The 13960-nt window shown below is 41.4% G+C and overlaps 1 protein-coding gene across 5 annotated transcripts in view; it reads left to right on the top strand.

Moving 5' to 3' along the window:
* Itgb6 (integrin subunit beta 6) overlaps nt 1-13960 on the top strand; it is a 125335-nt gene that overhangs the window by 44626 nt on the left and 66749 nt on the right. Inside the window, exons 2-7 of one of the 5 annotated variants that reach the window (XM_031370376.1) lie at nt 4488-4569; nt 5157-5208; nt 5751-5826; nt 6521-6600; nt 10113-10317; nt 10868-11114. In XM_031370376.1, coding sequence (XP_031226236.1) covers nt 5766-5826; nt 6521-6600; nt 10113-10317; nt 10868-11114 — 593 coding nt within the window. In that variant the 5' untranslated portion in view covers nt 4488-4569; nt 5157-5208; nt 5751-5765. Of the gene's footprint in view, nt 1-4487; nt 4570-4907; nt 4925-5156; nt 5209-5505; nt 5616-5750; nt 5827-6520; nt 6601-10112; nt 10318-10867; nt 11115-13960 lie in introns of those variants that run through there. The other 4 variants (XM_031370377.1, XM_031370379.1, XM_031370378.1 and 1 more) reach the window with 4 other exon arrangements.

The raw sequence follows: 13960 nt of genomic DNA, 5'->3' as shown, positions 1-13960 counted from the left end.
GGATAAAATCTTGTACCATCTCACCTCTTCCTGCCCAGGGCATGAATGACCCTTTGTCAAGTGTATCTGCCTAATATATGCTACTCATTCATTATCCCTCTTGGTTATATCAGCTTTCAGATGCCATGGTGCTACTGAATTGTATTCAAGAAATTCTTACTTTACTTGAAAAAAATGCCTTTGAAGAATACTCGTGGTGATGCTGGAACTTAGATATGTGAAGTGGAGCTATAAAGAATTGCTTTGCCAGGCGGTGGTGGCGCACGCCTTTAATCCCAGCACTTGGGAGGCAGAGGCAGGTGGATTTCTGAGTTCGAGGCCAGCCTGGTCTACAAAGTGAGCTCCAGGACAGCCAGGGCTATACAGAGAAACCCTGTCTCGAAAAATCAAAAAAAAAAAAAAAAAGGATTGCTTTAAGCAGAGAAGGTGAAAATTCTCAATATCGGGACAGAAAAATATTGTATGCCACAGTAGCTAAAGTCTATGTTGAGAACCAGAATATCTGCGAAGCTATGAGAAAGGAAAAGAAATCTATTCAAGTTTTGCTGTCTCACCCCAAACTGCAACAGTTAGAACCATGGCATGTGGGCCTGCTTAAGACAGAGAAGGTGTGAAATCTGTGGACTTATATACAGGAAAAATCATAGCACAGGGCTTGGTACCTTCTAGATTTCAGGGACTGCCAGGGGTCTTGACACTTGTCTTCTAAGGATCAGGAAGACCACTATCTGAAAATACAGAAGGAAATGACCTGCTTGGCTAAGGGGCAAAGTTTCCTTCAGGATACTTAAACTAGTGGGTTCTTGCTTGTAGGATGATCAAGGAGGGCTGCATCCCTTCCCTTCTGAGGGCAGGACACTGAGCACAGAATTGTCAGGAAGCAAGACCAAGCCTTTCCCGTACCCTACAGCTTTGAATACAATGTTCAGACCACATAATGTGGAGCCAGAGAAAGGGGTATTTTCTTGAACCCCCTCCTACTCTGTCTTCTCTTCAGTTCCTCCTTCATTTTCTGTTCCCTGCATAAGAAGCCTTTTGTCAGCTCTCATCACAACCCAAGCAGGGAGCATAACATCCCTCCCCCTGCCGGTACTCTGCTCCCTCCCAAACAGTATTCGTTTGCTCATCTGTTCAGCCATTAAGTCTTGAGTGACTTCCCTGTCGCTGGTGAAACACTAGGCAATGATTTTTCGAGACAGGGTTTCTCTGTATCGCCCTGGCTGTCCTGGAACTCACTCTGTAGACCAGGCTGGCCTCGAACTCAGAAATCTGCCTGCCTCTGCCTCCCAAGACTGGGATTAAAGGCATGCACCACCACTGCCCGGCAACACTAGGCAATGAAAACATACATTCCATTACTCTGCCCCATAAACATAACTACTTATGAAGTGCCATGCATTGTGTTACTCACTGGGAACAAAAAGATTAGCTAGAAGCAATTATGTCCCGCTGCATAGTAAGAAGTCAATAAATGTTCATTCTGCAAATTAATGCTTTAAAAAAAAACCCTCACAGTCTAGAGAGGGAGAGAGGTTAGTATTCAGACAAGTATGAGCAGTGGTCATGGATGCTTTGCAACACCCATGGGAAATGAAGATGTGAGAGACCCAAGAGTCTCTTAGAGACCAAGAGCAGTGAGCCAAACTGGGCAGGAGGGAGGCAGACAAAGGGCCTGTAGGCAGCAGGGGCCAAAAGCGTGGGCCTGGATATGAGGGACATCATGAACACCAGAGGGTTACGACTGTCATGGACTCATGGGTACTGACTGAGACACAATATGTTTGTGTCAGAGATAAAGGACTTTATCACTCACAGCCGAAGCGATGGCCAGAGTGTCAGCACGTTCTTTTATTTATCTCCCAACCTCAGTTCTCCCAAGACAACACAAAAGGAAAGAGATGCCTACAGATGATGTAGGCTGGGCTCTGAGACAGAAAGCCTTGGTTAGAGGACTCAAGCCCTTTCATAATTGGCAGTCGGCAAGCATGCCTGCTCTCTCTCTCTCTCACTAACTTTGTAAGGTGTAAGCACATTTGTCCCTTAATCTGAACAGACACACAATCTTGAGCTTTCAAAGCTGTAAGCAATTCCCTGCGGGCCTTAGAGAGAGACTCTATGTCTCTCCTTAGAGACTGCTCACTTAAACATTCCTGGGTCCAGAACAAAGGCAGTCATTGCCTCTGCCAGCAAGAAGAGTCGAAACATGAGAGATAGTCAGGGAATTGTATTGTTACAAAGATACTTCCTTCTTGGCAAGTTGGAGTGTGTGTTAGTTAGCAGTTTCCTTATTCACTGCTAGATACAGCTAGGCCCAGGCCCCGGGCTGTCCCTCACCCATTCCCACTTTCTCAGAGATCTTATTCAGACTCCTGTATTTGAACATCTTCAGTCCCATAGCTGTCAGTCCACGATGATGTACCCAGTTCTATATTTGTATTTTGATACCACCCCAAGTTCCAGGTTGCAATGTCTAGTTGCATTCATGGTATCTTCTGGGATCTCAAATAGTCATGTTCTTGATGCTCATCTTCCATATGAAAGCTGCTTCCCCTCACTAACCTCTCAGTCAAGAGCAGTGCCACTCGGGGTCTCAGGGCCATAAACATTTCTTCCTTTCATATGCACATCTAATCCTTGAACACAGTCCTTTTCTAAATCTATCTTGAATCCTGGTACCTCTCTATTATCATATCAACAGCCTTTCATAATGGGCAGTCCCCAAGCACCAGAAAAACCTCTCTTGATTTCCCTAAATAGGAGAATACAGCCTTTACCTTTAACCTAGCCTTATTACTGTCCACAGCCAGATCCCTGTCCCTCACTGACGCATCATAAAATATATGCTATCTGAGGAAAGCACTTGTTTCATTTTACTTTATTTATTTTCATAACATAGCCTCTGCTTCGAGAATAATACCTGGGGCTGGAAAGATAGCCCAGTAGTTAAGAACATTTGCTGTTCTTACAGAGGGCTTGGTTTGTATCTTAAACCCACCTGGCAGCTCACAACTATCTGTAATTTCAGTTCCAAAAGATCTAATACCCTCTTCTGGGTTCTGTGGGTAGTGGGCACATAGTACACTTATTTATGTGTAGGCAAAAATTTATACAATAATAAAAACAAGTAATATTTTTTTAAAAAAATTTAAAGCATAATATCTGCATTGGGGAGATCATTAGAGTTTTCTCAAAAAGAGAAACTACCCATCAGGGAGGAGGCTGAGCAGATCAACCTGATAACATGATTTTGATCCCTGGAATCCATGTAAAAGCTGAAGGTACTGGGTATATACACCTAGAATCCCAGCACTCCTATGGTGAGACGGAAGGAAGAGATGTGAGTGGGCTGGAGGTCTCAGCCTGGCCAGCAACAGAAACTATGAAAGAGACCCTGCTTCAACAAGGAAGCAAAGAACCAACTCCAAAAGTTATCCTCTGACCTCATGCTATCACACATGTATACCAGTAGCCATTCACACACACACAAACACACGCAGGTACATACACACAAACACACCCAGGTATACACACACAGACATACACACACACACACAGGTACATATACACAGACAAACACAGACACACATACAAACACACACAGGTACATACACACAGACTCACACACATACACACACACACACACACAGGTACATACACACAGACACACAGATACACACACACACACAGAGTAAATAGTTGAGAACAAAATGTAGCAAACAAAAGAATGGAGCCAGAAGAGGATGGGAGGGAGGGATGGAGAGATGATTGTTACTGGGTACCAATATGCCATTTCAGGAGGAGTAGCTAATATTGTAAAACACAGTAGGACAACTTTGGTTGACAATTTATTGAATATTTAAAAATAGCTCGCCGGGCGGTGGTGGCGCACGCCTTTAATCCTAGCACTTGGGAGGCAGAGGCAGGCGGATTTCTGAGTTCGAGGCCAGCCTGGTCTACAGAGTGAGCTCCAGGACAGCCAGGGCTATACAGAGAAACCCTGTCTCGAAAAACCAAAAAAACAAAGCAAAACAAAAATAGCTATCACAGAAGAATTTGAACATTCCCCAAAGAAATTGTGTGTGTGTGTATATATATATATATATATATATATATATATACACATATATATACACTCTACCCTAAGGATGCATTCATTGTTATGTCAATTAAAAATAAAAGTATATCTTGAAAGAATGTATCTGACACAAATGCTCAGAAAACCTTTGCCAATGGTTTTTAAAAATGGTGGCAGTATCATCGGCAGAGAGTCATGGTTCCACCATCCTTCAAATGTAGGCACATATTTCACACACACTTTTTTTTTTCCTCTCTCAAAGTGTCATCTTTCGGCTCTCCAATCTGGATTCTTACTGCAGGAGACTTTCTGTTTTCTTCCTGGGTTTTGTATATGACAGAGTTGAAAACTGAATATAGGCTGCTGGGAAAAAAATCTAAGTAGTCTATAATTTGTTCTCTTCTCTTTCCAGGTTTCTCATGCTTGCCTGGAAACATACCTTCAAAAGATAGTCTCCCAGGACGTGAGCCCAGACATAAAGGAGCCTGCCTAAGGTCAGATGACTTAGAATGACAGAGCTTGATTCTTACCTGCTCACAGTTTGTACGAATCCCAAACATCCCCAGAAGGGAGGGTGTGGGTAAGGAGATGGGGTATATAAACCTTGCAGATTTACCTGTAGAATGTACACATTTTGAGCTGTCATTCATATATATCAAATGATTTCTATGTGCCAAGCCAGGAGCTGGGAGCTGGGAGCCTTTCCTTTCTTTTATATTTTTTAACCTTGTTTTTAGTAATGTTTTGCTTGTTTTATGATCTTGGTACTTGATGGATCACAGGACCTTCCTTGTGCCCATCAAATGCTCTCCGTGGTCACCATCCTGGAAGAATGCTCTAGAAACAGAGGTCAGAATCTTGGCTGCTATTGTTTCTGTCTCTATTGTTTCTGTTATGCTGAGGCTTTATTTTGACCTAGTTGATCTTCATATACAGAGCCTTTAATGTGCTTTTAAAAATAAGAATTCTAGGCGTGTGAAAAAATATCTCTTGTATCATTTGAAAGATAAGAAAACAGTGTTTTTTGTTCTACTTTGCCTAACTTCTAATTTGACTGTAAAATAATGTTTATATTTTTCAGAGCTCATTTCAATTCTCTGCAGAGGCTCTAATATGAAAACCAAAAATCTCAGGTATTTTAAGTTGACTTTGTTTTTTAAAGCTTCCTTACATTTAGCTTAAGTTCTGGTGTTTTATTTCACATCCTTACAGCATTAAATTAAAATTGTTATGAAAACCATACATTTAAATCGGTCTTTTGACAGCTCATTGATTAGCATTTCACTAAAGAGACTAAATTTCTCTAGGATACAGTACAGCTAATAGAATTGACACACATAAAAATGTCTCCTGCACTGAGTCTCCCCACCTTCCCGGGGATTGTACACCTGACTTCCTTATAAGGTGAACGAGGAAGTAAGCATTTGGAAGGTGCTTTTAAACACAGCTTTTCTGCTTTGCCTGTCCAGGTAGCTTCTGTTTTCATTTCACTCTTAATGAAAGCTTTTGAACTTACAGCTCAAGTTACTTTCAGAGCAGTGTGAGTAGTTTTACTTTTTTTTTTTTAAAAAAAAAAGAAAAAAAGAAAAAAAAAACACGGCAAGAAAGACTTTCACGGCTTCCAGCTTTGGTCTTGTAACCCTGAAGGTAATTCATTTTTAATCTGTCTGCACAGTGAAAACTGAACCGAATGGGGATTGAGCTGGTCTGCCTGTTCCTGCTACTTCTAGGAAGGAATGATCACGTCCAAGGTAAGCTCTCTCAGATATCGCTCTCACCGTATGCTTGACAAACTGTCATTTGCTTCAGAAAACAGACCTGCAGTCATTTTTCATTTGATCTGTCTGATGGCTCTCGTGCCACTGAGACACTTTCACAAACTATAGGCAGACTAGGGCATTGCCCCCCAGTGAAGGTTCTAGGTACAAGGTAAATAAATACAAAGGCTTCACTGGCATTTTAATGAGGAGGATTAGACAGCGTTCCTGAACAATGGGACTTGTGAGTGTAGTCCTGATAGCCACTTCAGAAGCTTTTCTGTTTTGTGGCACAACAAAGCTGTCCACCTGGGAGTCCTAATTGGAAAGAGTGGAGGATTCGGAAACAGAAATGCTGAATTTATAAGAGAAACCTTTTTCTTTTTTAATGAGTACAGACATGCCTTTGAAATTAAGCGGCAGGTGTTAAACAGGAGGCAGCTAAATCTCATGATTCTGTACTGAGCAGTTAGACACAGTTGTGGTCTGAGACACTGTTTACATGATGTAGCTATTTCCAATGTGATGGGTCTAAGCTATAAACTTAGATGTGAGTTACTAGCCTTCGGAGGATTCATTTTGTAAAGTAAATTTTTGTATAGCTTTGCTCTAGTAAGAGGGAGTTAGTCCCATAAGCGGGATGAAGGAATGTGCTCTAATCCTTGCCTGTTGCTGGCCTTGCTCTTAGGTGGCTGTGCCTGGGGTGGTGCAGAAACCTGCTCAGACTGCCTGCTCACAGGACCTCACTGTGCCTGGTGCTCCCAGGAGGTAAATCCCTGACTATCACCCTGTTTCTAACTCTGTTTCCACATTCATTAACATCCTCCGTGAAAGTGCTTCTCTCTGTGGGGTTGAATGAGTAGCCAAGAAAGGAATGTGATGGTCAGTGGATCATAGTTGGATCCATCTATATTTTGGAGACAACTTACTGAAGGAATGGATGTCAAATTGTTCTTTAAAACTTGAACATCCTTTATTAAACCTAGACAATTCTCTTATTTAATTTAATTACTTTATTTATTTTTTGATTTTTATTTTTGAGACTCACAGTGGGTGTAAGTCTCACACAGTGGGGTCTCACAACATAGCATTGGCTGGCCAGCAGCTCACTATGTAGACCAGGCTGGCCTGGAACTCATTGGCTTCTGCCTGGCCAGTGTTGAGATTAAAGAGGTGCCAGCCATCTGGTTACCTCTCTCTCTCTCTCTCTCTTTCTCTCTCTCTCTCTCTCTCTCTCTCTCTCTCTCTCTCTCTCTCTCTCTCTCTCTCTCTCTCTCTCCCTCTCTCTCTCTCTGAGAGTTTCTCCGTGTATCCCTGGCTGTCCTGGAACTCACTCTGTAGACCAGGCTGGCCTAGAACTCAGAAATCCACCTTCCTCTGCCTTCCAAGTGCTACTTTCCTTGCTATAAAGTCTTTGTAGCTGTTTACTGGTGTAATATTCTGTCTGGATAATTGGTGGCCACAGAGATACTGTCCAAAGTGAAGCAGACATTGAATGTTGATACAATGTAGTTGTGTTCCATCTGGGACCTGAGATCCATTGTAAGTCTGTGCTAGGTACTTCAAGAAGGGAAAAACTACAATTCAGGCATCAGCCAATTCTTTTGCATAGTCAGGAACAGAGTGAGCACAGCAAAGCTCTAAAGCGGTGGTTCTCAACCTGTGTAGGTCACTATCTCTGTCCGGGTTGAATGACCCTCTCACAGGGGTCGCCTAAGATCATTAGAAAACACATACATTTACTGACAGTTCATAATAGCAGCAACATTACAGTTGTGCAGTATCAGCAAAAATAATTTTTTGGGTGGGGGGGGTCACCACAACCTGAGGAACTGTATTAATGGGTTGCAGCATGAGAAAGGTTGAGAACCACAGCTCTAAAGAAACAGTCCTAGTCCGATCAGAGTGAAACTTGCGTGAAGAAGTGTGGAGAGTTTGAAGGCTAAGTAACAAGACAGACCAAGTCCCAGCCTGTGCTGTGATGCAGAGAGCAAGGTGGAAAGGATTCACACTAAGAAAAAGCAGCCTTGGCTTTTTGGATTTTTAAGTCCCACCCATTGGAAAGAATCTAAGTGCCAATCAAGGCTTACAAATGCCAACGGCAGAAGCCAAGTAGCATGCAAAGGGAAAGGAATCTAGATGTCGCCCGGATCAGAACTGGGCTGGAACTATTAGCACCCAAATTCCCTGTTTATTATGTATCTGTGGAGGGTTGCCTCACATGCAGAAAGCATAAAACAGCCTGCTCCATGCCCCCTCCCCTCGCCACACACAGTGCCTTAACTGCTTAGGCCACAAATAAAATTCAAGGCAATTATTCTCTTTTAAGGTTAAATATGAAACACAGGACTGAGAATATTCACCAAGGAACAAACCCATATACTCTTTGGACACTGTCTAGAACACAATATTAGTAACATGGCAGAGACAAAAAATATTGTGTCAATCTGGAGTTTATGTTTACTTTGTGTGTGTGTGTTACCCATGGAGGTCAGAAGACAGAATCAGATCACATGGAACTACACTTATAGCCAGTTGTGAGTTTCTTGACATGGGTGCTGGGAATTGAACTTGGGTCCTCTAGAAGAGCAATAAGCATTCTTAGCTGTAGTTGACCTATCTCTCCAGCCCATTAGAATTTATCATTAAGTTCATTTTTTTTTTAGCATAAATAAGTGTTTCCTAAGGTGTTACTGAGGGTTTTAGTTGTAGCTGGTCACGTGATCATCAAGTTTTAAGGCCAGATCATTTTAGAGGCCTCTCCAATAATAAAAGTAGTCATGAGTACACCAGCTGTGGCAGACAGCTGTGGCCATTAGCGCAAAGGATGAACAAACCTGAGAGTATATATACACAAACTCACAAACTGCTCCTCTCCAACTTTATTCTTTTTTTTTAAAGATTTATTTATTATATTTATATGAGTACACTGTAGTTGTTTTTAGACAATACCAGAAGAGGGTATCAGTTCCTATTACAGATGGTTGTGAGCCACCATGTGATGCTGGGAATTGAACTCAGGACTTTTGGAAGAGCAGTCAGTGCTCTTAACTGCTGAGCCATCTCTCCAGCCCTACCTCCTCCCCAACTTTATTCTTTTGGCAAAGGCTGAGCAGAGCTGATAGCCATTGTACTGTGTTAGGAAGCATCCTGAGGCCTTGTGCAGCCACTGTTTGCCTTTAGTACATCATGGGAAGTTGCAGTTTGCTAGACTCAGGTTACAGCTATAAATCTGTATGGGTCTGACTGACAGGTAACAAATTGTATTTTTGAAAGTCAATTGCAGAAGAAGTGTAACTTTCCTAGTTGGTGAAAATAGTAGTAATGGCTTAGAATCCTAAGGGGCAAGAAACTGGCTTCCATGAGCACATCACACACATACACACATACCAGAGTCCAAGGGCCTCAGATCAACTCAGCTCAGGACCAGCTTTGCCTGTCAGTAGCACCTGTTCTGTTCGTCCCTTAGCTCCATCTCCCTGCTCTTATACTGCAGATCAGAGTGGCCACATCTCTGTTGAGCCCCACACCTCCCTGCCTTCTTTCTGAATGGACCTGAAGAGCTGGGACTTTCTGAAATCCCAGACAGAATGCACACCTTTAAACCTCTTTCAGCCTCCAGACCTGGGTTGTGGAGGGAGCTCTAAAAGACCTTGAACTAGAATCCTTAAAGACACTGAGCTTAAAGTCCTTGAGAGGTCAATTCAAGTGAAAGGATGCTATAATCGAAGGGAACACCTCATTCGATAAAAGCAGCAGAGTGTTAGACAAGGAGATGCCAGGTGCTCTGACCTTTAGAAATCCATAGCAAACATCTCTCTGGATGTGGTGACAGTCCTAAGCTAGGAGTCCAGGAACCAGCCATTCATCTGGAACAAATAAATTCTCAGGAAATTATCAATTTTGGGAGCACAGACATTTAAAAGATCTGCTCAGATCACTGAAGAAGTTTTATAACATGGGCTTTGGAAAAAAACCTGTTAGATGAATTTGACTAAATGTAGTAAAGAGAGAGAGAGAGAGAGAGAGAGAGAGAGAGAGAGAGAGAGAGAGAGAGAAAGAGAGAGAGAGAGACTCAGATTTATTCAAAAATATTGCTAGCTAAATTTTCCCGTTATTCAGCTATCACAGAACTCCATCTGCCAATCACCACCACTCATGTGGGAGATGTGATGTTCCTAGCATGTACTTATTTCACAAAGCACATACAAATTTAATGTCTGGAATCTTACAAAGAAATGCAGATTTGTATTTTTTCATTGTTATTTTTCCCCCTTTAGAATTTCACCCACCTGTCTGGAGCTGGCGAAAGGTGTGACACCCCAGCGAATCTTTTAGCCAAAGGATGCCAATTACCCTTCATCGAAAACCCTGTCTCCCAAGTAGAAGTTCTTCAAAATAAGGCTCTCAGCGTAGGCCGACAGAAAAATAGTTCTGACATTGTTCAGATTGCTCCTCAAAGCTTGGTTCTTAAATTGAGACCAGGTATGGTATAGAGTTTCCTACTGCCGTGTCTGTGCCTTGCTATCCAATAATCCCTCTGGCACCCCATCACCCATCATTGGTTATTGGGATTCTCATTTCCCAATATGAAGGAGACGGGGAATTACTAACATGTCTCTTCATTGCATTACAAATGAAGACAGCTTCTCTGATGGTGACCATTCGAATTACTCAAATGGCGACCACATTACTGCATTATTTCTGCAAGGACTGAAAAGTAGGTTTAATCTCTCCTTTATTTGGTTCACCTTTTTTTAAAGCCACACACCAAAAAAGGGCAGCTTATCTTCCATCTAAATGGATGCTATTTCTCCCTAGGAGATATAAAATATCCCAACATACACCTCCTTCAGTCTCCTCTGCTGCAAAATTTGCATGGAGGTGTTCATTGATAACTGTTGCCACACAATTCCTGAGATTGCCTGCATTTTAATAAGGTCACACTGAAATAAAGTAGCCAGCTAACTCAAGATTGGTTAGTTACAAAGAACCGCTGTGTTTAAGGCGTTGCCTTTCTCACGGGACATTGCAGGGGGTGAGCAGACTCTACAAGTGCAGGTCCGCCAGACAGAAGATTACCCAGTAGATCTGTATTACCTCATGGACCTCTCTGCCTCCATGGATGACGACCTCAACACAATCAAAGAGCTTGGCTCCCGGCTCGCCAAAGAGATGTCTAAATTAACCAGCAACTTTAGACTGGGCTTTGGCTCTTTTGTGGAAAAGCCCGTTTCTCCTTTCATGAAAACAACCCCAGAGGAAATCACCAACCCTTGTAGGTAAGTGAGTGAACTCCCTGGCATCCCTGAGTACTGCCTTCTATAGATGGAATCCACACACCTGGGTGCCTGTGCCAGTGGCTTGTTAACACCCTGGCATTCTGCCTCGAGATTGGATCTCAGCCATTCTCTGCGGCCTAGGTAGCTTCCAGACAAGGTGGGGTCATCATAACTGCATGGTCTAGTCTTCAGACCCTGCATCCTCTGCCAGGTTTGCAGGTCAGGGTGGAGCCAACTACGTTTCCTGTTTGTGGGCAGGAAGATTTTTGTCTTTCACCATTGGCTACACAGGACACACATACCAGTCCCTCAGAGATCTTCAGTTCCTAGTGACCACCACTTCCTAGGGCTATTTGATACTACCCTACATTTTTTTTCTGAGTCTTTCTATCAAAATAACATTTTTTTGCACCTTCCTCTGACGCACTTTGGGAAATGTGGCTTTTGCTCATCGCTGAGAGCAGCAGCCTTCACTGCAATTAAATTCAACAGGAAATGAGGCAGTGCCTCTATTATAATATGCTACAATCAGCCACTAAAAACATGTGTTATACAGGGAATAGTCAAGGGCGAATTGCCTTGTGATGGCTTATCAGTACCGTCCGTCAATGACATATTCCAAAATCAAGGTATTTAATATTCTTCTACTGAGAAAGAGCTACCATGTGCTTGGTATCCACCTCTATGCCAAACTCATCATATATGTGATCTCATTCCATCCTTATAATGATGGTGGGCTAAAGCTGGTCTCGTGTGCATCCAGTACTCAGAGGAAGTAACAGAGGACTCTGAGAGGTAATGAACTTACCCAAGGCCACATTACTAAATAAAGATTTCTAAAAAGATCTGGTTTAATCCAAAATCTTATCCTTCTATTACAATTTCTCTCTCTCTCTTTTCTCTCTCTCTCTCCCTCTCTCTCTCTTTCACACAATTTGTGTGTGTTACAGATGTATTAGCATTTAATATTTTAATACATTAAAGGGAGTCATATATATAAGAAGCAAATGGTGTTATATCAATTTAAAAGTTTAATATAGTTCTCATAAGCCGGGCAGTGGTGGTGCACATCTTTAGTCCTAATACTCGGGAGGCAGAGGCTGGCAGATCTCTGAGTTCAAGGCCAGCCTGGCCTAAGAAGCAAGTTCCAGAACAGCCAGGTTACACAGAAAAACTGTGTCTCAAAAAACTAACTAATTAACTAACTAACTAACTAATTAACTAAAAACTAAGTAAATAAATAATACATGGAAAAAGAAAAGAAATATAGTTTAGTTCTCAACTGTAATCTAACATAATCCAAAGCAAATCCAAAGCAATTTTAACCTAAAAGGAAATTCTTACTGATTATAATTCTTAGGAATTGTGTTTGCTTGCAAGTAACAGAAACACTGGCTTAGGAGGAGAATTATTTCTTTCAGTTCAGGACTAACTTAGCGGATCCACACACAGGAATTCAAGGCTTCCCTGCTGCCTGCTCAGCCATTATTGCTACTTGGGTTTTATCTTCATGGTCTAAGAAGGCTGCTGGCGCACTAATCCTGTCTTATTCCAGGAAGTAAGAAAGAAAGGAAGCAGATCAATAAAGACTTAATTGATATATATATTAAATATTTAATATATACATTATATATTATATATGAGTATATATATATATATATATATATATATATATATATATATATATATATATATATATATAAGCACACAGACAACAATGCTGCTTGATGAGTTTTGGTAATTGAGTGTGGCAAGAAAATGCATATACCAGACTTGTCATCCCCTCAGAAAGATTCTTCATAACCCAGTATAGTCAATTCTGCTTCCTCTAAAACAACCACTTCCTAGCATCTATTGCTTAGATTGTTTTTGCCTGTTCCTCATCTCACATAGATATAAGAGTGTCTAATATGTACTCCTTGTGTCTGGCTTCTTTTGATCAGCAAAACACTTTTGGATTTCTTTATAATTTTGTTGTTCAAGCCAGAAGGCTGTCCCACTTTGTGTTAGCACAGTCCTTTAGGGAGACGCTACTGTTTATTTACCCTTTCATTGACGGACACTTGTGTTGTTTCCATGTTTTAGGTATTGTGAACAATGTTGGTATAACTACTTGCATATAAATCTTTATAAAGATGTATTCTTTTTATTTCTCTTAAATGCATAGATAGAATAGATTTGCTGATTATCTGATAATTTTTGAAGTTTTTTTTCTTCAAGAAACAACCAGACTCTTTTGCAAAGTAGAGGTGCCACCTTTTATTTCTAAGAATGGCTTCCAACTGTTCTGCATGCTCATACCCACATTGCCATTAATGGGTGCTGTACTGGTACATCTAACTTACTAGATTCTCACTAAATAATCAGTCCTTTTCATTTTAGGCATTGCTATAGGTTTGTAATGTTATCTTGGTGTTGCTTTAATTTGTGTTTATTGATGAACGATGTTGAACATCTTTTCATGTGTTCTAATGTTTTCTAATGCTCTAAAAAAAAAGCATACAGCCGACAATGAAGTTTGATGAGTTTTGGAATTTGAGTGCTAATGTCTTATTTGAGGGAGTATCTTTTCAAATATTTTAACTAGTTAAAATCTTTTATTACCTTATTTATATTGTTTTATATGGGTTATTTTATTTTATTTTATGTGTGTGTTTTGTCTGTCCATGCACTACATATGTTCAGTGCTCAGAGTTCAGAAGGTGGTGTCAGAAACCCTGGAACTGGAGTTTCAGATGGTTCTGAGCAGCTGTGTGGGTGCTGGGAACTGAACTTGGGTTCTCTGCAAGAGCAGTAAGTGCTCTTGACTGCTGAGCCATCTCTCTTGTCCTCCTCCTCCTCCTCCT

The sequence above is a fragment of the Mastomys coucha genome, unplaced genomic scaffold (assembly GCF_008632895.1).
Source record: "Mastomys coucha isolate ucsf_1 unplaced genomic scaffold, UCSF_Mcou_1 pScaffold15, whole genome shotgun sequence".
NCBI lineage: Eukaryota > Metazoa > Chordata > Mammalia > Rodentia > Muridae > Mastomys > Mastomys coucha.
The sequence above is the reverse complement of the archived record's forward strand: the minus strand, read 5'-3'. Positions and strand labels throughout refer to the sequence as shown.